The 21,878-nt window shown below is 48.5% G+C and overlaps 9 protein-coding genes across 9 annotated transcripts; 6 read left to right on the top strand and 3 right to left on the bottom strand.

Moving 5' to 3' along the window:
* Nucleotides 1-1,730, bottom strand: EDB93DRAFT_1115422 (uncharacterized protein). The gene is made up of 7 exons (XM_041448285.1): nt 1,317-1,730; nt 1,109-1,261; nt 922-1,051; nt 725-869; nt 565-665; nt 301-510; nt 1-238 (listed from the first exon to the last, which is right to left on the bottom strand). Exons 1-7 carry the CDS (start codon nt 1,501-1,503, stop codon nt 145-147), a joined length of 1,020 nt encoding a protein of 339 aa, XP_041313124.1. The 5' UTR covers nt 1,504-1,730; the 3' UTR covers nt 1-144.
* Nucleotides 1,731-4,688, top strand: EDB93DRAFT_1115421 (alpha beta-hydrolase). Its single transcript, XM_041448284.1, has 9 exons — nt 1,731-2,129; nt 2,186-2,477; nt 2,525-2,668; nt 2,722-3,708; nt 3,760-3,888; nt 3,939-4,024; nt 4,078-4,097; nt 4,157-4,481; nt 4,530-4,688. Exons 1-9 carry the CDS (start codon nt 2,000-2,002, stop codon nt 4,616-4,618), a joined length of 2,202 nt encoding a protein of 733 aa, XP_041313123.1. The 5' UTR covers nt 1,731-1,999; the 3' UTR covers nt 4,619-4,688.
* A 469-nt stretch (nt 4,689-5,157) lies between these two features.
* Nucleotides 5,158-6,808, top strand: EDB93DRAFT_284239 (uncharacterized protein). The gene is made up of 3 exons (XM_041455964.1): nt 5,158-5,193; nt 5,264-5,271; nt 5,377-6,808. Exon 3 carries the CDS (start codon nt 5,510-5,512, stop codon nt 6,389-6,391), a length of 882 nt encoding a protein of 293 aa, XP_041313122.1. The 5' UTR covers nt 5,158-5,193; nt 5,264-5,271; nt 5,377-5,509; the 3' UTR covers nt 6,392-6,808.
* Nucleotides 6,809-6,963: 155 nt separating this feature from the next.
* Nucleotides 6,964-8,908, top strand: EDB93DRAFT_1237534 (uncharacterized protein; the record flags this gene model as incomplete). Its single annotated transcript, XM_041451426.1, has 3 exons — nt 6,964-7,179; nt 7,243-7,478; nt 7,528-8,908. 3 exons carry the CDS (start codon nt 6,964-6,966, stop codon nt 8,906-8,908), a joined length of 1,833 nt encoding a protein of 610 aa, XP_041313121.1.
* Nucleotides 8,909-9,012: 104 nt separating this feature from the next.
* Nucleotides 9,013-11,162, bottom strand: EDB93DRAFT_284005 (uncharacterized protein). The gene is made up of 3 exons (XM_041455962.1): nt 10,637-11,162; nt 10,338-10,573; nt 9,013-10,278 (listed from the first exon to the last, which is right to left on the bottom strand). The coding sequence occupies exons 1-3, from the start codon at nt 10,814-10,816 to the stop codon at nt 9,117-9,119; spliced, it is 1,578 nt and encodes a 525-aa protein (XP_041313120.1). The 5' UTR covers nt 10,817-11,162; the 3' UTR covers nt 9,013-9,116.
* Nucleotides 11,163-11,186: 24 nt separating this feature from the next.
* EDB93DRAFT_284724 (uncharacterized protein) lies at nt 11,187-12,366 on the top strand. Its single transcript, XM_041455970.1, has 2 exons — nt 11,187-12,072; nt 12,127-12,366. Exons 1-2 carry the CDS (start codon nt 11,509-11,511, stop codon nt 12,175-12,177), a joined length of 615 nt encoding a protein of 204 aa, XP_041313119.1. The 5' UTR covers nt 11,187-11,508; the 3' UTR covers nt 12,178-12,366.
* Nucleotides 12,367-12,997: 631 nt separating this feature from the next.
* EDB93DRAFT_284556 (Alpha/beta hydrolase family-domain-containing protein) lies at nt 12,998-15,209 on the bottom strand. The gene is made up of 7 exons (XM_041455968.1): nt 14,337-15,209; nt 14,147-14,276; nt 13,905-14,094; nt 13,708-13,848; nt 13,403-13,654; nt 13,264-13,351; nt 12,998-13,208 (listed from the first exon to the last, which is right to left on the bottom strand). The coding sequence occupies exons 1-7, from the start codon at nt 14,778-14,780 to the stop codon at nt 13,173-13,175; spliced, it is 1,281 nt and encodes a 426-aa protein (XP_041313118.1). The 5' UTR covers nt 14,781-15,209; the 3' UTR covers nt 12,998-13,172.
* A 1-nt stretch (nt 15,210) lies between these two features.
* Nucleotides 15,211-16,887, top strand: EDB93DRAFT_284656 (uncharacterized protein). The gene is made up of 2 exons (XM_041455969.1): nt 15,211-15,489; nt 15,542-16,887. Exons 1-2 carry the CDS (start codon nt 15,466-15,468, stop codon nt 16,481-16,483), a joined length of 966 nt encoding a protein of 321 aa, XP_041313117.1. The 5' UTR covers nt 15,211-15,465; the 3' UTR covers nt 16,484-16,887.
* A 1,652-nt stretch (nt 16,888-18,539) lies between these two features.
* EDB93DRAFT_1075257 (uncharacterized protein) lies at nt 18,540-21,521 on the top strand (the record flags this gene model as incomplete). Its single annotated transcript, XM_041445154.1, has 4 exons — nt 18,540-18,716; nt 18,769-21,212; nt 21,270-21,391; nt 21,445-21,521. Coding segments are annotated over 4 exons (2,820 nt in total), but the record flags the coding sequence as incomplete, so codon positions are not given.
* Nucleotides 21,522-21,878: the final 357 nt, after the last annotated feature.

Raw genomic sequence — 21,878 nt, 5'->3', positions numbered from 1 at the left:
TTAAAATATTAAAATATCTATATTTTATCTTGAGCATGACACGTGCTAATATTCTACTGTTAAGGGTGTCTCCAGACCATCAGATGACAACAAATTACTTGTTGTGCTGCGGGAGCCTACACGAATGGCGTGCCTATAATGTGTTTAGAACCTGAACCGCCCCGTCACCGGTTTTTGTGGCTCTTCCCATTTGAATTTGAACGGACCACTGGGCGGCGAGCCGTGGCTGCTGCATTCACTTGCGAAGGTTCAACAGAGGCAAATTAGATTTAGTAGTCAGCAATTTATATATTAACATACTTTTCAGATGTAGGTGCAGCCTGAGGAGACAAAATTCTAGGGTAGTGCTGCCTTAACATTCTTTCGTGGAGTTTCGTCAGAATGTCAGCCCCATGCGGGAGGCTAGCACTAGCAATCCTTTGAATAAGCGTCGGAAAGTCTTTCATGATAGTAGGAGTAACGATGTTCTCGAATAAAACCTCGATTTCCATCTCAAGAATGGCAGGAAACCTTCAAAAGACATGTCATCATCCCGATGGTGCCAGAGATGCACGATCAACTAACCGGGATGTCAGAGACGAAGAGAGTTCCTGTAGGACATTGTGCTCAGTTAGACTAGAGCGTATCGCAGAAAGCGCTTTGGCCTGCAATTTGTCGTGTCTAATCTGGCAAAATCCCCCGTATGAATCCACACAGAGAGTATCAAAAATTAGATAACACACACCTTGCATGCTAGGCGATACATAGACTTCGGTGAGCATGATGGGGCCTCGCCAAGGCTGCGACGTCTCGCTGACTTGCTTGCTTGCGATCGCAAAGGTGCGAAAACAATCTCGTCAGTGTAAAGATAGTCTAATAAAGCCCGCCAGCTATGCAAAATCAATGGGTAACAGAATTTAGTGCTAGGCTGGCAAACCGCACGTATTGAACGCAGTATCTGTTACCAACAGTCTGCGGCCTGGAATGATACACGGGGTTCTTTTTGTAGTCAAGCTCTTGATCGATTCCGTTCGAGATACTTGTTCCGCAGAGACTTCCGCGCACCTTTCATCTTCAAAATGTGAACCTAAGATGGGTATATTGTGCCAGGGTAGGTGAAACCACTCACTATCTTGTACGGTTTCGTCGGTCTCTTCCTCTTCTTCATCGAGGTCACTATCAGACGCATAGCCGTATTCATCGAGAGAGATCCCTCCTTCACAAGCGTGGTAGTCTTGATATTCGACCACAGAAGAATCATTGGACGGATTTTCGGAAAGTACTGAAAGTATCTGCTGAACTTTACTGGGTGGTAACAGAATTGCGAAATTGCTTACAGTTACTGAAGTACTCTGAGCCCGTGGTGAGGGCTTCATCATCGGCAAACAGTGCTTGAAGGTTAGTAGCATTGCCCTCCGAGTCACGCTTCGATCGAACGGAGAATAGGTAAAATTGGGTGTCAATAAGTTGCCCAATAAGTGACTTCCTCAGCAGTGCATTGATCCTGGCCTGGTTGCTCGACATTGTAGAGGAACAGTACAAGAAAAAAGTGGTCGCCTGGAAATAGATCTAGAGACTTCGACAATATAGAGGATGCCGTGATTATGTGTCAAGCTACAAACAGAGGAACCGAAAAACAGTCAGACGGAGACGATACGTGTTGTATTATATGCAAAATGAAGGACAAAGGGGAAGGACTGAGAGACGAATGGAATGTGCACTCATATAGGAGGACAAAGGGCTAAAGAACAAAATGCGTTGCGAGGCGTTGAGATCTAAATCAAGAACGTGACGCTGACGGACGAGCCGGACCGTTTTTGAACTTCCAGGCTAGACCCTCTTACTCTGCTGCGCGGAACCTCGTGATATGATTGTTATCACTGTAGGTGCCCTGTGCACTGATTCACGCGCGATAAGTGTCAATCTGAACACATGGTCGTTGACTATACTTATATCCTTTCAATGATATAAGTATAAGTGATTCATCCCCACAATCGGCGGAACCACGCTTTCAATCGAGATGGCCACACCTGTTGACTATGGCGATTTGGAGTTTACTAGACCTGCCAAGCAGATCAAGGCTGTAAACTTACCGATGGTCCCGCAGCGCATTTTCGATGGTATGAAGCAGTACGAAGATGCTGCTCGAGGTGCGTAGCGGTTATATTCTTGGAAGTACGCTCTGATATATCTGGTTCGCGGCAAGGTTTTAGTACTCCAGGGTTTGAGCGGACAACCAAGGATGCCAACGGCAAAGAAGTTCCAGGCGGCATCATCATTGCGCACAGGCCTGCAGACGCTCAAGTCACTCAGTTGTATCGCATGCCAACAGATCCTTCCGGTACCGAGTTGAGCCGGCTCACGTACTTTGACATTGGTTCTGGCAGGACGATATCAATGTTCTGCGGAATTCTTGAAGACGACTGGCGGGGTGTGCACAGGCGTGGAGGAGCCATCATGGTTATGGATCTCAACGGAAATGAGCATTTTCAACTATGGCACGTAGCTGCGTACAGCTCAAGATCCTGTCTGACCAAAATCGCAGGCGTTACTGGGAGGATTCTCTTGCTGATCAAGTTCTTCCAAAAATACAAGGAGAACTGGATAATGCGCCTGGCATGGGACGCATCGAGAGACTGACCCACGATGACTATAGATACGGCTCAATTGTTATGTCTCAGGCAAATAAGTATGTCTGTCTTCGTTCGTTCAGTTTGTATCTGATCGAATCTCGCGGGACAGCCTTATGGCCTTTGCGTCGAACAAGGAGAATAACAAGGATACTTTGGTGTATGTTACCAGGCTCATAGACTCGAATACGGGCGCAAAGGCAGATGCCTCTCCCTTCACTCTGCCCTCACGTTTAGTCGCTCCAAGCACTGGGGAAGGAACGACCATGTACAGCCCGCAGAGCTTTTCCATTGATGACAAGTATCTGTTGATCATAAGGCGATATGGCTCGAGTTACAATGCTTTATATGTTGTCGACATTTCCGGAGAACAGGTATTACCACCAAAGTTAATCGAGTTCCCAGGAGCGACAGAGAAACCAGAAAATACTGCGTTCGGCGACGCTGCGTTCTCCCACGACGTTAATCTACCCCACTTGATCTACTGCACCACCAATGGCTATGGTGATTTTGCCTCAGTTGTCATTTACGATCTTGACACGGCATCGGTCACCCATGTCACCACTTCCGGTGCCACAATCCAAGCTATACGACCAATTTTGTGGGAAATACAGGACCTCAAGGTCACTAGCGACAATATCGTATTTACCGTCAATGTTGAGGGATGGACCTCCCTGTTTTTTATGCCCCTATCCGGATCTCACAAGAACACTGTGATTGAGGTCAAGGTTGCTTGGGAAAGGGGTTGGCTCGCCTTCCAAACAAATGATCTCAATGGCAAGCCGTACGAATTAACGCTGCATCTCACATCATACCACTCCAGGGGGCGTATCACCTACTTGGATCTTCTCCCATTGTTGAACGATGTCAAGAAAGATGAAAATGGAAACGCCTACGTGCTCGCCTCTGTCTTGCCATATGCACAGGCAGCGCCACCTACAGTGACACATGAAGTTCCGCCTACACTCATCAGATACAAGAGCTTCGATGGCTTGGAAGTCCCTGCCATCTATTACCACCCGACTGGTCAATCGGTGACTCCGGTCATTATTCACATTCACGGTGGCCCGGAATCTCAAGCTACTGCCAATTACCGCACGTTAGTCAAAGTTTTTGCTTGACCAAGTTGTAGGCTGACAGACTTCTGCAGACCTACGCATAGTTACCTGTTGAACGAGCTGAAAATTGCTGTTATCTACCCCAATGTGCGCGGAAGTTCGGGATACGGCAAGAAGTACATGACCGCGGATGATGTGTTGAAACGCGAAGATTCAGTCAAGTACAGTGAATACCCACCCTCTCGGGGACAGATCACTCATTTTTTCTCAGGGATATTGGAGCGTTGCTTGACCACATCGCATCTAACATGCAGAATGAATTGGATTCATCCCGCATTGCTGTAGCAGGCGGATCCTGTGAGCAAACTTCTCGTGATTTCTACCAAAAAACTGACTGTCACCGTTTGAAGATGGTGGATATATGTCCTTGGTGCGATATATCTATATTCTCAATAGGCACCTCGTTCTCACGTCAAGGCATTGCATTAGGCGACTTTGACACATTACTCCTCCAAGCTCGCTTGCGGCATTGAAAACTTTGGAATCGTGCACTGGCCTTCGTTCTTGGAGAATACTGCGGATGTCCGGCGAGCAGCACGCAGACGCGAGTATGGCGACGAGACCATTCCTGAAATTAGAGAGTTCCTTGACAGGATCTCGCCGATCAACAACACCTCGAAGATTACGGTGCCCCTCCTGATCACCCATGGCGAGAACGATAGTCGAGTGACTGTGCATGAAGCTGTTAGTATGTACAAAATCGTGTCGAAGAATGTGCATACCGAGCTCGTCCTTTGTGAAATGGAAGGCCATGGTATGTCTTTTCGTATTTTCGCGTGACGCTGCTGACAGGCTTTTGTAGGATACAAACAGAAGAGCGTGATCGAGTTCACTAATGCTGCTGATATCTTATTCTTGGAAAGATACCTCCTTTCTAGGTCAAATCTGTAGACTTCACCACGTTCAAATACTTGTATGTTCTATTTTATAACATACCAATAAGGAAGTCGTACGAGCAAAACTTAAGGGTGACTTCAATGCAAACGACGAAACTGAGGAGTTGTACGAACCAATGCCTTTACAGACTCGACCAGGCTTGCGCCTAAAGATACTGGGTGAGTTCAGAACGATGTGTTATGAGAACTCATGGTGTTGAGGTGTTGCTCGAATGCACAACAGTGACGAACAACGTGTGTAAGGTTTTTGCTTACCGTAAGCAAAGTGTTGGTGTTTCGGCTTTCTCCATCGCATGCCTCTTCCAAGGAACCATATGCGAGATGATCAACAATAATACTCAGGCTATAAAGACGTAAACTTATCCTGTGCACCTTCTTGTGTCATCAGAACTCCCCCACAGGGTCTTTTTGTTCTTGCTTCGTGACCGTTTATGGGTGATGCTCTGCTGGCAGCGTGGCCTTTAATTTTAAGCCTGCGCTGCCTGGAATGTATATAAAAGGTCAGCGGACCAGCAGCTTCCCATATGTACAATCCTTCCGGGTTTTGACAACCCAATCATTTACAGCTAGGTTCGTCATCCATCTGTTGACTTCCGTTTCTTCTTCCGTTAACATATTTTATGTCCCCTTCTTTATCTAGGCTGTTAAGTGAGCTACCTTTCTTTCCTTCTGAGAGTCTCGTTCGACATTAATATTAACTCGGACGTGTCTATTCTTCCGCTCACATTCAATCTCGTCTGAATCAAAACTCAGTACTGCCGAGACATATATCATATTCTCACGTATTCTTTCAGCGCGCTCCACCCACATCTATCATCGCAGGACGATTTCTGTTATTACCACCTAATCAATCTTCCCAATCGCTTTACTGTCGTTGACTGTTATTATGAACGCTACATTCAGCCTTTCCACCACTCTTGCTCAAGCTATCGCTTATCTCATTCGACCTCTTACCGTTATGCACCCTACTGCGACCATCAACAGGCTTCAATCTGTACTTGAGGCGAACTTAACCGCACTGTTCGCCCCGACATGGACTCCCAATGAACCGCTTCATGGTTCCAGCCAGCGTTGCCTCACCCTCTCCCCTAATTGCCTCCCTCCACGTGCTATATATACAGCGTGCCTTGCATCCAACATTCAGTGGTTCGACTGGATTGCAGCCTTGGGCGGACGTGAGTTTGACTTCCGTGTCGATCCAGGATGCATCTCTGTGCAGTTCGGGAAGGGTACTAGGCTCATTACGATCTGGTCGGAGGAGCTGGTAGCTGAGGCTGTATCTAGGCGTCATACGCCTTTTAGCCAACTGCCACTTAACAACTCAAGGTCCAAGACACTTTCCCAGCAGCTCTGGGAAAATGATTACACAGAGGATGAAGAAATTTTCGCCTTGCTCGCTGACGAAATCAGTGCACCCACATGGACGATTCCTGTCATTCACCGTTTCCCTGCCCCTACACGTTTGAAATCGCCCCTCTCCGATATATCTACCGATCTGTGCTCCAGTTATTGCTCGTCTGACTTGTGCTCCTCTTTCTCTACTACGGCTGCCTCTACCTTGTCGTCCAAGAAGAGCAACAACCAGTCATTCCGACTTACCCGCCGCGAGAAGGCAAGGCAGGTTCGTGTCTTTGTAGACACTTCCAAGACGGAAGTTATTCCCTATGACGGTGGCAAGACCACAGTCCTCACAGGTGGTGTGATGCTGGGAGCTGCACCTCCCAAGGGCAAGAGCAGCCCGTCTACTCCTGCTTGGCGCCGCGCATAAACGACTCCTTTGATTATCCAGCCGACGAACTCCCCCGCGGGATCACACTATACGCCCATTTACGCCCCGCACACTCAACGAAAGCCAATCCAAACAATCTTCACTACCCACTATCATACCATACCATTTAACGTCTACTATACCGCATCTGTAATGCATTTATTACTTTGTTTTCGTAACCCTGATTCGATGGAGATGTAGCATCTTAGTTTTTCAGATTGTTTTCAAAATTCGGACATGTCTGAATTCATCGTTGCACTTTTATTAGCTATCAATTTGCTGTTAGCTCATCGTCTTCGAGAGGCCTGGGCATTAATATTGATAGTACGTCCTGCACCATGCCAGAGATAATGGATGGTAAATTAGACAATATCTATCAGGATCCTCATTATGATGCACTGTAACCATTTTAACTACATGATGGGCCTCAGCTGGATGCTTTTGTAAATTTCTGCAGCGGACAAAACTCGCCAGCACTGGGACTCCTCCAACATTTTTTCGCATACTGGGCTTTGTTTCGGACCTACCACTTGAAAGTGATTATCATAACCAGTCATCTTTGCGCCAACATCATGACGAGACCTCACGAAGAACTATACGAGTTGTGCGATTGCCTACGCTCTGTAAGCGTTGAGCTGGACTCATACGAGCCTGAATCCCAACACTCGCCAATCATCGACTCATCAGGAGAAGAACCGGGCGAATTGAAGCCTCAGACCCGAGAAGTACTACCCGGGTTGCGGTTTCTACGAGATGAGGTGAAACGAGACCTGCAAGTTCTCCAAAAGGTGTGTCCAGTCCGCCATAGGGATGTTTTTATTCATTCAATGATTCTAATCGATATGCAGTAGTTTCTTGATGACCCAGAATCTTCGTCTCTTCCTCCTCTCTCGACCAATGCACCATATCTCGTTGCAGTGTGGCAGGAACTACGTCAAGCTCGTGGAGCTGTTGCTATATACCGGACATTCCACACCGCCGTTCATCCTCAGACCTCCCGTAAGCCCAAGAATGGTGCAGCTAAAGGGCATGGTGTCAAGGTCGATGTGGTCGCTGACAACGGGAGACGTTGGATCAGAGTCAATACGTGAGTTCGTCCAACATTTCACCTAGAATAACTCTGGACGAATTTTCAGGATAAAGAACAGTCGCATTTTAATGGAGTTTCGCGAATTGGATTCGTATCTTACCAGTTCTGACGAGGACGACGGTGATGGGCGCTCTTGCCCGAAGAAGGAAAATCTGATACCCCAAGAGTTTGACAATTCCGTGCTGCGCATGGGTCGTGAACTTCTGGAGGCTGCAAGGGCAAACCCTCATGGTTCCAATGAAATTCCTTCGGTTACCATGCGTCTAACCCGACTGAATCTCTCTGACACCAACCACGAAACAAGTGATCCCAGAATCGCATACACGATCGATTGTCTCCAGAGAATGGGCATAGATGTCCAATTAGGCGAAAAGCAGGGCATCGTAAAGGAGATGGACAACGTTCCAGCGCAGCCAATAGTTTTGGAGCCCACCACTCATATCAACCTCGACCTCTCAGCATTGATAGCGCTCATCTCTGATACCACTCATTCTCATCTGCCTCGTGATCCAGAAGATGCCATCACACGATTCATTCCGTCGCAACAATACGTAGAATGGAAAAAGCAGCGGGTCCAGATGCTTTCCGATTCTCCAGATGCAGCAAGCACATGGGAGGACTCCGGGATTCACTCAAGAGTGTTGGCAGACCAAGCCCAACAAGAGATGAAGAAGGGTCTCTTGCAGGATATGCACGACCGCTTGGGATCCATATCCCCTACTCTGCAAAATATCCAATTTTGGACGACACAGGAGGCTCGCCGACGTTGTCTCCAGATTGTGTCCAAAATCGCGGGCACGAGAGAACGCCAGCGCGCTGAAGCACTGTTCTCTTGTTCCGTATGTTCTCACACGACTACCATACCCACCCATGATCAATTCTGGGTGCATTCACGATACCCGTCTAATTTCATTCCATTGATGCCTATCAGGTTGTACCCATCTTCAGAACCCGATGCCACTTCTCTCGAGTCCTTTCAGCCAAATCCTTCGTCACCTTTCATGACGTCCCTTGCCTCGACCTGTCGGATCATACTATCCCAAGAAGACATCTCAAGACTTCGGGAGTCGCAGAGTCCTCCTGGCCACTCGGCTGCACCTTACTTGACTAACGACGAGGATGACATCCCACCGGCTGTAGTTACTTTAACAAACTCGAAGCTCACGGTCCACACGGTCCAAAGCATGCTTTGGGGAGCAACACTTGGGTGGACGACATTGACCACAAATAAGTCCAGTGTGAAAGTGCTCCTCAAAGAGATGAAACGATCCGGTGGAGGTGGAGTGTTAAACAACGAGCCCCCTAATGGAGATGACACCGCTCGTGGGTGCAGAGCCGCAATCTGGATCATGAAACCACGGAGCTTAGCTGAAGGATCGCGATCAGATTACTGTAACGGAGTGATATCAATGGGGAAAACGGTTTAAAACAGGTTTCTATGAATAATAACACTGGTACCGTCCAACTGATCGGAAGCTTAGAAACTAAAACTACATGTAAGGCCACAGAAAGCCTAGAGATCCGAGGTAAGCAGCCGAAAGTTCAAGGGACGAAACATGATAGAAGATAGTAAGATGAATGCCAGATATAGGAAATAAGTCCTAGTCAAGTCACAATTGAGAAATAGAGATATTCTCATACGACAAAGGGCCGAGACGTCACTGGCGTCGCAGGTCGCGCTGTGAGCGGTGTAGTGGGCTGCGAGAACTCCGAAGCAGCTGTCTCGAAGGATGTCACCGAACTTGAAGGCGAGTCACCCTGTCGTTGATCTGAAGATGGTAGCAGCGAGCGTGGTGACGATGGAGGTGATCCGGATATGACAGAACGTGTGGTTGTTTGTCCAGCCTCATCCGCAGCAACACTGTTATAGACAGGGCTTCCTGTTGTCTCTCTCTTTGGTGCGCTAGTACTAGACGGGTTGCGAAGGTCAGTTGATAGTGAGCCACTTGCTTGACCTGGTAAACTTGAACTTGACATAGTGGCGTCGAAGCCGGGCGGCGGCACCATATTAGACCTTGATGCTGAAAATGCTACAGCGTCTGGACCGTATGGAACACCGAATCTTTCTAGTGCATTCTTGGAGGTGATGAGTTTGAATTGCTCAGGCGTAATGCCACCTTTTGGCGCCCGGAACTCTGAGCGCATAACAGTATGTGTGAGGGGTGCCGATATTGAGTTCAAAGATATGGTCGACGGGGATGTCATAGGCGTGGAATGGTCGTGGGGCCTGAGAGCTTTCAAAAGCGTCGAATTAGAGCCCGAGCGATTGCGTCCATGTCCACTGGTTGTTGATGCTACAGAGAGGGATGAAACGTTGCGAGCATGGTCAGGAGCGACAGCCCTGTTATTGATCGAAATGGGCGGATGCCGTGATGAACCCCCGAAGGGGTTGAAAAGGAAGCTGAATCTAGAGCGTCGATCAGGGGCAGCATTGTCGATGGATTCAGGAGGCTCATTAGGCAACGTGTGAGGAGTGTCGTGATCTACAACCTCAAAGTACGGAGGAGCTTCTCCTCGTGGGTCTTCGGACATTTGTGTTTGTGTAGTGTGCAACGGTAACAATTCGGAATGACTTTCTTGCGAGTGATGCGACGTGCCTAAGCTAACAACGTCTATACTTCGTCTCATTGGTACGTCGTCAGAAACGTTATATATGAGATTTGTGGAAGAGTTATCCGCCTGTATGGTACCGTGTGACTCGATGTCAAGACCACGATGTGTCCCTCTTGTTTGAGGGTGCTCTGCTTCTTCCAGTATTGGCATAGGATCGTGGTCGTCCTCCGTCTTCAAAGGGGCTCTGTGATATTGATGGTGTCAAAGGAATGTGGGTACTGCGGGCACGTAAAGTATGCACACCTGAAGATAACAAGCTCCTGGTCGCCCGGTTCCAGCATGTAAGGTGGAAGCGATTTTGTGGAAATCTGACTTGGAGTCCGTGCGGGCCTCCGGCGTCTTCCAGGACGAGTTGAGGCTGCCTGACCAGCAGGCGTGCTCGCTACGGCAGCTGCGCCAACTTCCCTGTGCGTGGCCCGTCTGACGCATCCAACTAGTGTCAGCACGGCAACAACGACTGCGAGTATCAGTACAGGTATCTAGAAATTTGGTTTCTTTGTTTTAAGTATTAGCGTTCGGGCTTGACGGTGAACAGTACGCACCCATACGCTTGCAGAAATGCCGTTCCCGTCGCTTCCCACTTGACTGGTATCTGATGCGCGTGGTAATATCTCACTTGTTGGTCTTGCAGATACAAATTGGGGGTATCGGACGACCGAGAGAGACAGCCAGAGGAGCGTGCGGGGACAGAACGGAATTCGACTCGGAGCAGATGAAAACATACCGCAGCCAGGGATTATGGTGTCGTGAAAGAGTCGTTAGATTATGAATAACATGCAGTGCGCAGCACTTCTGAATTGTGGTTGAGGCGAGGAAGATTTAATGTGGTAGTAAGACACTACTAAAGTTTGCACTAGTATACTCACGCCGAGGCTGTACCTGGCAGACAAACGCCCGTGCAAGGTATGGTCTCCAATGATGGTCGCACCGCCTAACCGATGATTATGCTCAATTAACCTGTCTCAAGGTACGTAGTAGTGGACAGGATCTCCCTCCCAGCGGAACTACCGTTGGATGTCTCATAGTGACCTGAGAACGTACGTTACATAGAGTTAGGGTCGACTATTCAACGTTATGTGGACTCGTATAAGGCCTCGAGATCATGGTCATTGGTCACAATTGTTTTGAATGGAGCAAAGGAGGCGTAGTACGTAGCTAGGTGCGGGGTTGAACTAATTGTTGCTTGCTATTTTGGGCTGATGCACTTACTCATAGCACAGCAAATTGTTCGCGACCGCAGTAACGCCCAAATAATTCCTCGAGTTAGTATTCATCTGCAAGCAGCACATGGGGTGCAACCGAAAATGCAGCTTGCACCAGCACTGTCATAACAGTGTACATGGCTACATGCTAATAAGTTACCCAGAAAACCGCGACGAACTTCGTCGGTTGAAAATAAAATTCACCGGACACCATGATACAAAAATATGACATCGATATGGTACGGTTGCAACTGAGGCTGTGGTCCCACCATGTGAATATGTGCTGCCAGATCATAAACGTGGATCTCATCATGCACATCATAACTTTGGCCACTTGTGAGCTGGCAATTCAAGTACTTCATCACACATGCAGAACAGCAAGAATTGCATGGGTTACCGCGTCGGAAAAGATTGTGTCAAAGTCATGCCGGTCCTTGTCATTCAAGAGGAGTAGCAAGCACCTTATTACTATAACCTCATGTTGGCTCATGGCCAACTATTGCTATAATCTAAGAGGGAAACTATCAATTAGAATATTGGGACCTGACATGGTCAATTACTATTCCGGGGATAGAATGAAAAGTAAGAAGGACTCACGTGTCGAGGCATTGATGAATCGAGAGAGAAACTGTCAATATTTTCAAACTTGGTACGTGGGAAGGTCTAGAGAATTGGACTTAGGAGATTGGGGGATTACACTCTTGTTCGTAGGTTCTAAGAACTTGCGGGCTCACTGGCTCCGCCTGAAGCACCAAGTTCATTCTACCCCGCGAGACGTGGGTCCTACCGCCTGACATCATTCCTGATGAATTAATCAGTTGCGCTGCAAGCATGCCAATGTCGATAAACACAAACCTTCTGCCGAAAGGAAGAGCGAATAGACCAAAACACAAAAGAGTGGACGAGAAGAGGTGGGAAATGGGTGGGGAGGACACAATCGGCGAGCGACACGTAAATGAGGATGAGTGCAGGGAAGAAGAAAGATCCGAAGAACATGTAGTCGATTGGCCAGTCACGACCGTGAAATTTTGAACGGCGCAAGCCCAGATGAGTGTTTTACTAGCATAGAAGCACATACGAAGAGGATTTCCATGTGGCTGCTCACAAGGGCTATGTTTCGTGCTCACAAGTCAACGCTTGTGATCCGCTCGGAAAGGTCAACTCTTTAGCTTCGTCATGCTGGCTCGTTGTGGTTTTATTTTCCCTTATCCTTGACTATGATGACAACCTCCCTTACTCCTTACTCCCCGTCGCGCCCTTCATGCCACCCACCTCTCCCTGCCGCTATCAACTGCAGCTCCCCTCCGGGAACCCAGACCACCTGCAACCTCAGCCCCTTTGAAGAATTTGACGACGCACCTGTAGATGAACTCCAAATATGATGCGGCAAGTTGATAATATGAAATGTAACTGTCAACGTGGTTCGATTGAGGCCACCGTTGGACCATCAAGCTAAATCCATGTAACCTCATGCGAGTGCAGGTGAGTACATACGCACCGAAAGAGCATGCAGTGCACAGCTGCATTATTCGCGCCTGACCCTGCTGGAACAAGGAAATGGCAGTCAAAGTAGTACCTACGCAATCAAGCAGCAACCAACTCACGTAGAAGGCCAGATCAAAAGAGCGCCGTCGCAAAGATGACCCACCTTGTTATTCTAGAAGACTATCGTGTTCATAAGCGAGATTCAAACGTGACAAAGAACGTCAACTATCTATGTTTGTTTCAGGTATGTCTTGTTTGCAAATTCAAATATCACCGTAAAGGATATCATAGGTATGCTCTACTCCATGGCCTGTACTTTGTCTCCAGGAAAGCTGATATTTCTTGGGCTAGAAAAAAATTATGACGTGAACATTGTTGTAAACATAAAATATCATTTACCAAGCTCCTCTGGTGATTCCTGCGCAATCTGAGTGACAGCCACCTCAATCAGACTTGTACATGGACACAAAATATCGGCTTACCAGATGTCCAGCTGAGTAAATTACCACGTTAGAGGAGTTAGCCGGTCTTCGCCATACTCGCACCCTCGTCGCTTGTTCGCCCATAATTCTGAAATAAATGTCAGTAGAGCAGATTTTATGGGTTGGGGAGCTAACGCACCCCTTGTCTCCGGGCTTCCCTGGAACAATCCAGCGTAATTCTATTCGCTCGTCCACCTTTTCCAGCAGTTCCCATGCTTCACGTGATCCTATACGATCTGAAAACACCAAAGCCTCTTGCAGAGCTGACATCTTTAGCTTCACACCCCCTTGTGAATCCTTGGTCAAACCATATGTAACATAAAGCTGCAGGGTATCAGGATGCCAAGCTCTGAAGAATGGAGAGGCCTTGAACAAGCGTAATGCCTCCTCACTGGCAACATTACTTAAATACTTAGAAGTCATCGGCACAAAATCATGACTCACCGTGATGGCCAATGTTCGCGCCTGCTGAGGGCAGCTAATGTGAGCCTATTGAAATGTGAGGAATAGCCACCATTGATAATAACAGGGTCTACGAGAATGATGGAGGAGAACAGTGCAGGGAAATTGACAGCCGCTAGTACGCTGCATTAATGTTGTCAACATTCCATTAGAATATAATGCTAGCAATAACAACATACGAAGAGCAGCCACCGAATGAATGTCCAACAGCCACCAGGTAGCGGGATGACAATCCCTCGGTCTTCCTGGATTCACTGATAGTCTCCTGCAGAAGGTGTAGATGCGTCGGTAAAACCTTCGAAGATGCATCTTCCGGTAGGTAGTATAACAGAAAGTGTGCAATATCCCGCGCGTTATCTCGCCAATCAACTACAAAAGAAGGTTCGGTTGAGCCTTTGGATGAAGTGCGCGGGTGTCTTACATATGCCACTGAGACTTGTCTCGTTGATTAGTCCAGCATCACCGTGCTGAATAGCTTCCCAAGACCAGACCTCGTCGACCAGTGAAGCTGTAGGTGACGATAGTAAATAGCGCAGAGTTGTTTCCCATATCTATAACATATTTGATGATCGTTCCCTTGAAACAAGAGAATCGAGTGAAATAATGAACACCTCTTTGGGAAAACCATTTGCGTGAGCGAAGAACAGCGTCAAGCCCCTCCTCCCATCTTGAACTCTCTTGGTATATCGATTGACGCAATTCCACAACGGTTTCTCGCTTCTTTCTCCGCCTAACTCCCCACTCACGAAGCGCGCTTGTCGCTCATTAATTTCAGCAAGAAGCTGCTCGATATCCCGTTTCCGTTCTGCGCTATTCGTCGAGAAATTAGGGAGCACAGGCAATGGGATGTCCGGAGTGAGTCTTGGACAACCAGCAGGTACGAGGTGGGTACTGACAACGTAATTGTCGTTGAAGAGTTCGTTCCGAGGCGACGGTAATGAAGGTAACTCTTCGCTACCGCAACGTGTGCGAAAAGGCAAGAACGGCCTAGGGTTTACAGTTGTCCATGGAGGAGTTGGTTCCAAAGGGTATGTCGAGGCCATACTGGCGTTCATTCTGAGTCGTTAGAAGCTCGACGTGCTCGATCTGGGCTAAGAACGATGAGACGATAGCCGGAATTCGGGTAAGCATGGAATCACGGGATAATTGGTGCAACCGGTGCTGCCGAGTCTTGAAGCTTGAAGTTCATTGCGGTGAAACAGCTAGCAGGATAAGCTTGCAGTATGTCTAAATTGATTGTAGTGATCCAAGTTAACGCGATACGGGTCCTGCCATGAGAACGTCTATCATATAGCAACCAGAACGATACAGGGTCAAAATTTTATACCAAGACCAACGACGTGGCTAGCAAGTCTACAGTGTGCACTGGATCCAACTAGTATTCGCCGGTAGAAGGGCTGACACGCTACTGCACTTGCTTGAACTTACAGCATTGGTTACAGCTTGAGGCGGTGCCCATGACAGTCGATCGTAATGACTTTCCTTTTGCAGACTGTTTATGTCGCTACTAACGTTGACGAGGAGTTCAAAAAATTATGAACCCTAGGTACTTACGTTCGTCGTTCAACATCAATATAAATGGCGGCGCTGCAAAAGACAAGTCGCGTTATTTCCTTTCCTTTACTCTCTCTAGAATAATCTCATTCGTTCTTTCACCCTTTTTTATACGGTGTTGCACTGGATGCACTAGAGCCGTTCAGTTTATTATAGTAGCATTCAGATTTCGGCTGCGCATTTACAATGTCGCGTGTTCCAGTTTCTTGTGTGAGTCCTATAATGTTGTTTTTACTATCGCGTCCAAGACTCATCAAAGCAGGCTGAGCATGACGTACCGGAAGATATATCTTTTGCACCCGTTCCAGATCCCGAACGAGCTCAGCATATACAGCTTGCTCTCCAGCGCTTGGATCCTCTCCTGGATCATCAAGAGAGCCACAGTCAGGGCCTCATACCCTCTTCCACCTTTTCTTCTTCCACATCTTCAGAAAAAGTCCTTCGACAAAAGAGAAAATATCGGCCTCCTGCTCTGAAATTGGATGCACACGCGCTGCAACACCTGGAGCCATCCCAGGATCTCTCTGTTACAAAGCTGGGAAGCCGACACATCAAGTCCCAACGTAGTCTGCCCACCCTACGGACTGTACCTCTTTCGGTGCGCACTCACGCATACCACCAGTCTTCCGTCACTTTCAACTTTCCGAATTCTTCTCCTACTTCCGCGACAGCTTCGTCTCCTGCAGCCACGCCGATATCCGCCACAAAATTTTTGGCCGTACCTCCTGCACACTCACCTGTGTCACCATCGACACCCCCGCCACCGTCTCCTTCAACAGTGAAGAAGAAGCGTTTCATGAGGCTGTGCCGTAAGTTCGGTGAAGCCCCGCCCCCTGAGCTCGTCTTTGGCAGGCTTCCAGTACCTGTGGGTGTAGAGCCCAGGAAGGGTCGTGTGCAGAATGCTCCCTGTTTTCCTCCTACCATTCCTCCTATCATGGAGGAGGGCACCACCTTTTTCGCTCCCATGATGCAGGAGAGCAAAGAGTACCCATTGTCATGTAATCTGGACACCTCCAGCACCAGTGATATGGGAACGAGTCCGAGTGGGAATCTTCACCGACCTTCGTCTATTCTCCTCAAAGACGCTGGGAAACTGCAACATATTTCAAGGCAGTATAGTACAGCTTGTCTGTTGGAGAGGAAGGGCCAGCGGATCACGCAACGGAATTATGAGGATATTTTGAAGCGTTTGAGGATGCTTTGATCGAAGCGGCTCGAGTCATTCATTTCATTTCATCTCTTTCGGCTAGCTTCACTCGTTGGTGGTCGGGGCACCTATTGTGATATATTTATCATAGCGGTTGAGCGCCTTTTCATCACTTTGGTGGTGTGCAACAATCCTTTTAAGTGCGTACACTGATAGTATTAATTATTAGAGATACAAACACTCGTGTAAATTGTGCAACAACATACAAATGTAGTCAAATATTTGTTCTATTCAAGATCTCGTTTCTAGGAGATGGTTTAGCAATTGTTGTTGGCTTGCGCAAGCCTCAGATCATGTTACATCACGCGAAGGGTAACGTCAATTGCCGATTCGACCATGAAGAGAAGATGCTTGATATATAGACAGGAAGCGACTTGCATCAGTGCGGAACGGATGATCCAGCTGTAGTATAGCGACGAGTGTTGAACGTTGATATTGGAATGCTTCAAGGCCCAAGGGCATCCATCAAATCGGTTTTCTATGAGATGGTAGCAGCCAAGTCAAAGCAAGGCACCCACAACGATAGCGGAATGCCGACAGATTTGAATGCGTGAAATTTCCCCTGTAAGACAAAAAAGTACATACTAAAGCCCGGATATCAGCGCCAAGTGGAGTGGAAAATTGAGGTGCGTTCGCGAGTGCATGCCTTTGCAGCAAGGCTTTCGGAAGGAAGGTGGAGCACCGTAGCCTACTAGGGTAGTGCCACATGTAGTAAAATTTCTCTACAGAAACCAAGACGCAAACGAAACTTCCTACGTATACGTGGCATCTGTGGTAGTAGGCGCTACTCTTGTTCCCATCAAGAGCTGAAGCGTGAGTCGGTAGAGTTTTGGATAACCAGGTTACCGTTATCTGTGAGTTTTGATGATTTTTGAATGTAAATGGCGGGAAGAAGAAAAGGTGCTAGTCAAGCTCTGCTGAGCTGTTTGGCTTGGTCGTTGTTTGCCGTGGTGATGACCCAATTGTTTGTGCTCGCACACGCTTACTAGTCATTGTCCACGATCCTCATCGACCGTATCCTCCGGTTTCCCTTTATCTTTGCACGTTCTTCGACGACAGTGAAAACGAACAAGATTTTTTTTATTTCGAGCGTTGCTCATGTTAGTTAGACTGCTTTGATGTCTGGTAAAGCGCCTCCAAAGGGACCAAGAGCGCTTCTGAGTTCGTTGCCTGGCTCATCGTCACAACAAGCTCCGACGCCGTCAACTTCGACATCGGGTTCCTCACCTGGTGCTAGTACTAGTAAAATTGGCGCACCACCACCAACAGGACCAAGACTCCTGAATGGTGTTCCAACTCAACCCCGAGGTAAACCGACCGGAAAGCCTTTTGTTAATGGCCATGTCGGACCACCTATAATAAACGTACCGACGGGACCAAGATCTACGCAGAAGGGCAAGCAGGTTGATTGTTCATTGTCAACATCGAGTGTGAGTTTTGTTTACTTGAATGATGAGAATTCATCATAATGATAATTTTCTAGTCATCTGTATCGCCAGTCGACGAAACTTCACCCGTAGCGAGCTCCAGTAATAATACTTCAGCAACTATTGCTGATGGTGTTAGACCTCATCAACCTGTGAAGATCTCCTTTACAATTAATCGCAGAACTTCCCTCACCGAATTACGTCCGAGACCACCACAACCTTCAGAGGAACCACCACCACCGCCACCACCTTCAGAAGTACCGCCGCCGCCGCCACCACCACCACCTCATTCACCTTCACCTTCACCACCACCGCAGCCGCCATCACCATCACCACCACCACCACCACCACCACCACCACCTGCACCTGCACCGTCATCGCCGTCACACGATTTACCAGATCACGCGCCCTCACCCCCACCCTCACCCCCTCCTCCAGAACCAGTCGCATCATCATCGAAACCGCAACCACCTAAATTCTATTCCCTACCTCCCCCTCCCCCATGGCCGCCCTCCCGTTCCGAATACCCCGCTGGCAACAACTTCAAAGTCATCTATGACCCTGTCATCGACAAGGACCGCGACGGACGTTTTCGCGCTTTAATAGAGAAGGTTCGAGCTACTCAGGTCGATAGTACAGACGAACCCCGGATCAAGGGCAAAGGAAAGGGCAAGGAGACGCTCACACGGTATAACGGACAAGTGATCGAGGGCGAGCCAGAACCTACCATAACAGATCCTCGTAAAGCCCCAGGTTTCAAGAAACGTCCCCACCGAGACGCGTTCCATGAAATTCGGTATGAAGTGAGTGTAATCACTATATCTTGCGATTAACCCCATTGACGCATTTTGACAGTATGATCCAAACTCAACAGGCCCACCGCCCCCCACAGCTGTGCTGATCATGAATTTATCACCCCTAACACCTACGCAGCAGATACGTCGCATCTTCAGTGCACATGGCAGGATCTCCTCCTTTGATCCGCAAATTGACATGGAGTCTGGGGTAGCGCTTGGCATCGTGTTCATCCGGTACCAGACACATGAAGAGGCCAAGTTGTGTGTAGAGCGTACCCACGGAAAGAAATTTGGCACAGGCATGGGAATGGCTGACGGGGAGGAACTGAAGGTGGTCTTTGACGGCGAAGGTCTCAAACTGAAGGCTGTGCGGAAAGAGCTAGAACAACAGAAGCATCGCGGCAGAGAAGAGAAAAGAAGGAAGGAGAAGGAAACCAAGGTTCCGACGTTACCACCTGCACCCATACCCGCACCAATATCCATACCGAAAGCTCAGACCCCAAGCTCAACGCATACACCTGTCCAGCCTACATGGCGTCCCAGTCATCAGCTCCCTGCGCGCCCTGCACACATCCCATACACCAACGGACGCCTATCACCTCCCCGCAGAAGAGCAGCACCTGTCATGAAAGCCAAAATGATGAACTCAGCACTGAGCACTCGTTTCCCGGCCGTGAATGACCTTGCGCCTATGTCATCTTCACACTCCTCTTCATCAACACCCATCCATACCCGCGGTCGTCCTTCACATCATAATTCTACTCACGCTATAGCACCTCCATCCCGCTCACCTTCCCCTATCTCCCGCCGCCCAGGACAAGGGCGCCATCAACAGCAGAGAGAGGCTACCAGTGCCACTGTCGTCGACGCCCTTGCCAAGAACGGCTTCGAGCATGTCCGAATAGACCTCACCGGTGGTGCGATGATATCTATACGTGAAGAAGACGTGCGCGCGTTCTTCAAAGACTTCAAGGTCGACTGCGTCCTACGAGATCACAACGCTTGGTATGTTGCCTTCCAAACAAGCGACTCTGCGCGACGCGCAGCTATGGTGCTCAGCTCGCGAACACTTGGCCACCACTCGGTAACGCTCTCAGCTTGTCCTCCTCCTTCACACGCCGCTCCTGTGGCTGCTGAAAAGACCAGCTGGACAAAGGAGGAGATAGTCCAAAAAGCAGCAGATACGATCGTCAAAGAACTCAAGGTTCTTTTGGAGAAGGATATTACTGAGCGGGTAGCTGCTGCTGATCTCCGGAAGCTGGTTGCAGACGAGAAGGCGAAAGTTGCAGAGACGAAAGCTAGGGAGGGTCCTGAGATGGTCAATGAGCAACGGCCGGCGGAGAAGCGAGGTCTGAAAGGACTTTCATTTCGGAAACCGAAGAGAATAAGGGAGGAAGAGGCGAAGACAGCCGTGGTTGAAGAAGAAGCTCCTCTCGTTGAACCGGAAGAGCCTGTGCCCGTTGAACCACCAAAGAAAAAGCGGAAGAAAGATATCGTCACGAAGGTTACGAGGGTATCTGAATTAGATCTGGAGTCCGAGGATGAAGAGAACCTTGTACCCGAACCGCGGAAGCGGGCTGTTTCCGAGGTTCGTGATGAGGAGCAGGAGCCTGTCAAGAAAAGGCCTAAGAAGGACGCTGTACTTGAGGATGATGAACCGCATAAGAAAGCCTTGTCGAAGAAGAAGGTTGTCAAGAAAAAGTCAGCAGCTAAGTTGGTGGTCGATGAGGTCATACGGCCCGACGAGTTGGATTTCAATGTTCCTGCTACTGCTAACATACATATCTCAAAGGCGGAGTCGGTCTCGCGCTCGCCTTCTCCCGTGCCGGAACCACCACGACCTCCGAGTCTTCCTCCTGATCCACTCGACCAAGGCATATGCAATGATGACGAGGACCTATATTTCGCTCGGCTGGCTATGTCAAATGACACTTCAAGCGTGTCTCACGTCTCGCTGCATCCTACCGACACAGTACTAGCATTTCGGAAGCATCTCACAGGCTCAGCACGTACTGAAGGCTACTACAAAATCTCTCATGCTGAGAAATCAGCCTATGTCGCTCAATATGCCCTACGATCCACGAACGTGGAATCGGTCGCTCCAGCCGAAGCACCTGTCCAACCAGTCACCTCTTCTCGCTCGAACCGCGCCAACGCTCGCCGCCGCGCTCAGGGTCTGGAAGAGATCAACCAGGTGCAGCGAGCTGTAGCTCTTTCAAAAGGCGAGACAGCCGCTGCAGAGCTGAGCATCAAATTCAACCAGCTCCAAACGCGGAAAAAGCATCTCCGGTTTGCGAGGTCTCCGATTCATGACTGGGGATTGTACGCTATGGAGAGGATCGCGCGAGGGGAGATGGTCATTGAGTATGTGGGCGAGATTATTCGGGCTCAAGTCGCAGACAAGCGGGAAAAGGTGTATGAGCGGCAAGGGATTGGGAGCAGTTATTTGTTTCGGATTGATGAGGACCTTGTGGTGGACGCCACAAAGAAAGGGAATCTTGGGTAAGTTCTGGCTCGAATATTTACGTGCTGCAGCTGCTGATTGATGTTTTTCTTAAGACGTCTCATTAATCACTCATGCGATCCGAACTGTACTGCGAAAATCATCACTATCAACGGCGAGAAGAAGATCGTCATCTATGCCAAGCAAGATATTGAATTGGGCGATGAAATTACATATGGTCTGTCAGACCCCCATACTTTGTTTCTTTGACTGATACGATGCCCTTTGCAGATTACCATTTCCCCATCGAGCAAGATAAGATCCCATGTTTATGTGGCTCTGCGAAGTGTCGCGGTTATCTCAACTAGAAAAATGTTTGACGTTATCCACTTCGCTCTACATTGCATATTCATACCCTTCAATGCTATCGACAACAACGCTAATTCACACTGCGCTATGTATCACTCACCTCGTTGCACACTCGTTCCCTTTGCATGGCATTGTTTATTAATGATCATTGGTTCCACTGCTTGATGGGTCTGCTTATAGACTGATTGGAACTCGACGAGTGTATGGGGCAATTTTGGTCTGAACCGAAATCAACGACATACGAGAGGAAAGTCCAGACGGCATCTGTTCAGTTCATGACTGTCTCATTCCATTGCACTCCTTACAGTAACAACACTTCGAACGAACTAAAATCTCATGCGGGGCACTTCAAGGAC

This window comes from Suillus bovinus (genome assembly GCF_016758785.1).
Source record: "Suillus bovinus strain UH-Sbo-P2 chromosome Unknown EDB93scaffold_2, whole genome shotgun sequence".
In the NCBI taxonomy this organism is placed as follows: Eukaryota; Fungi; Basidiomycota; class Agaricomycetes; order Boletales; family Suillaceae; genus Suillus; species Suillus bovinus.
The sequence above is the reverse complement of the archived record's forward strand: the minus strand, read 5'-3'. Positions and strand labels throughout refer to the sequence as shown.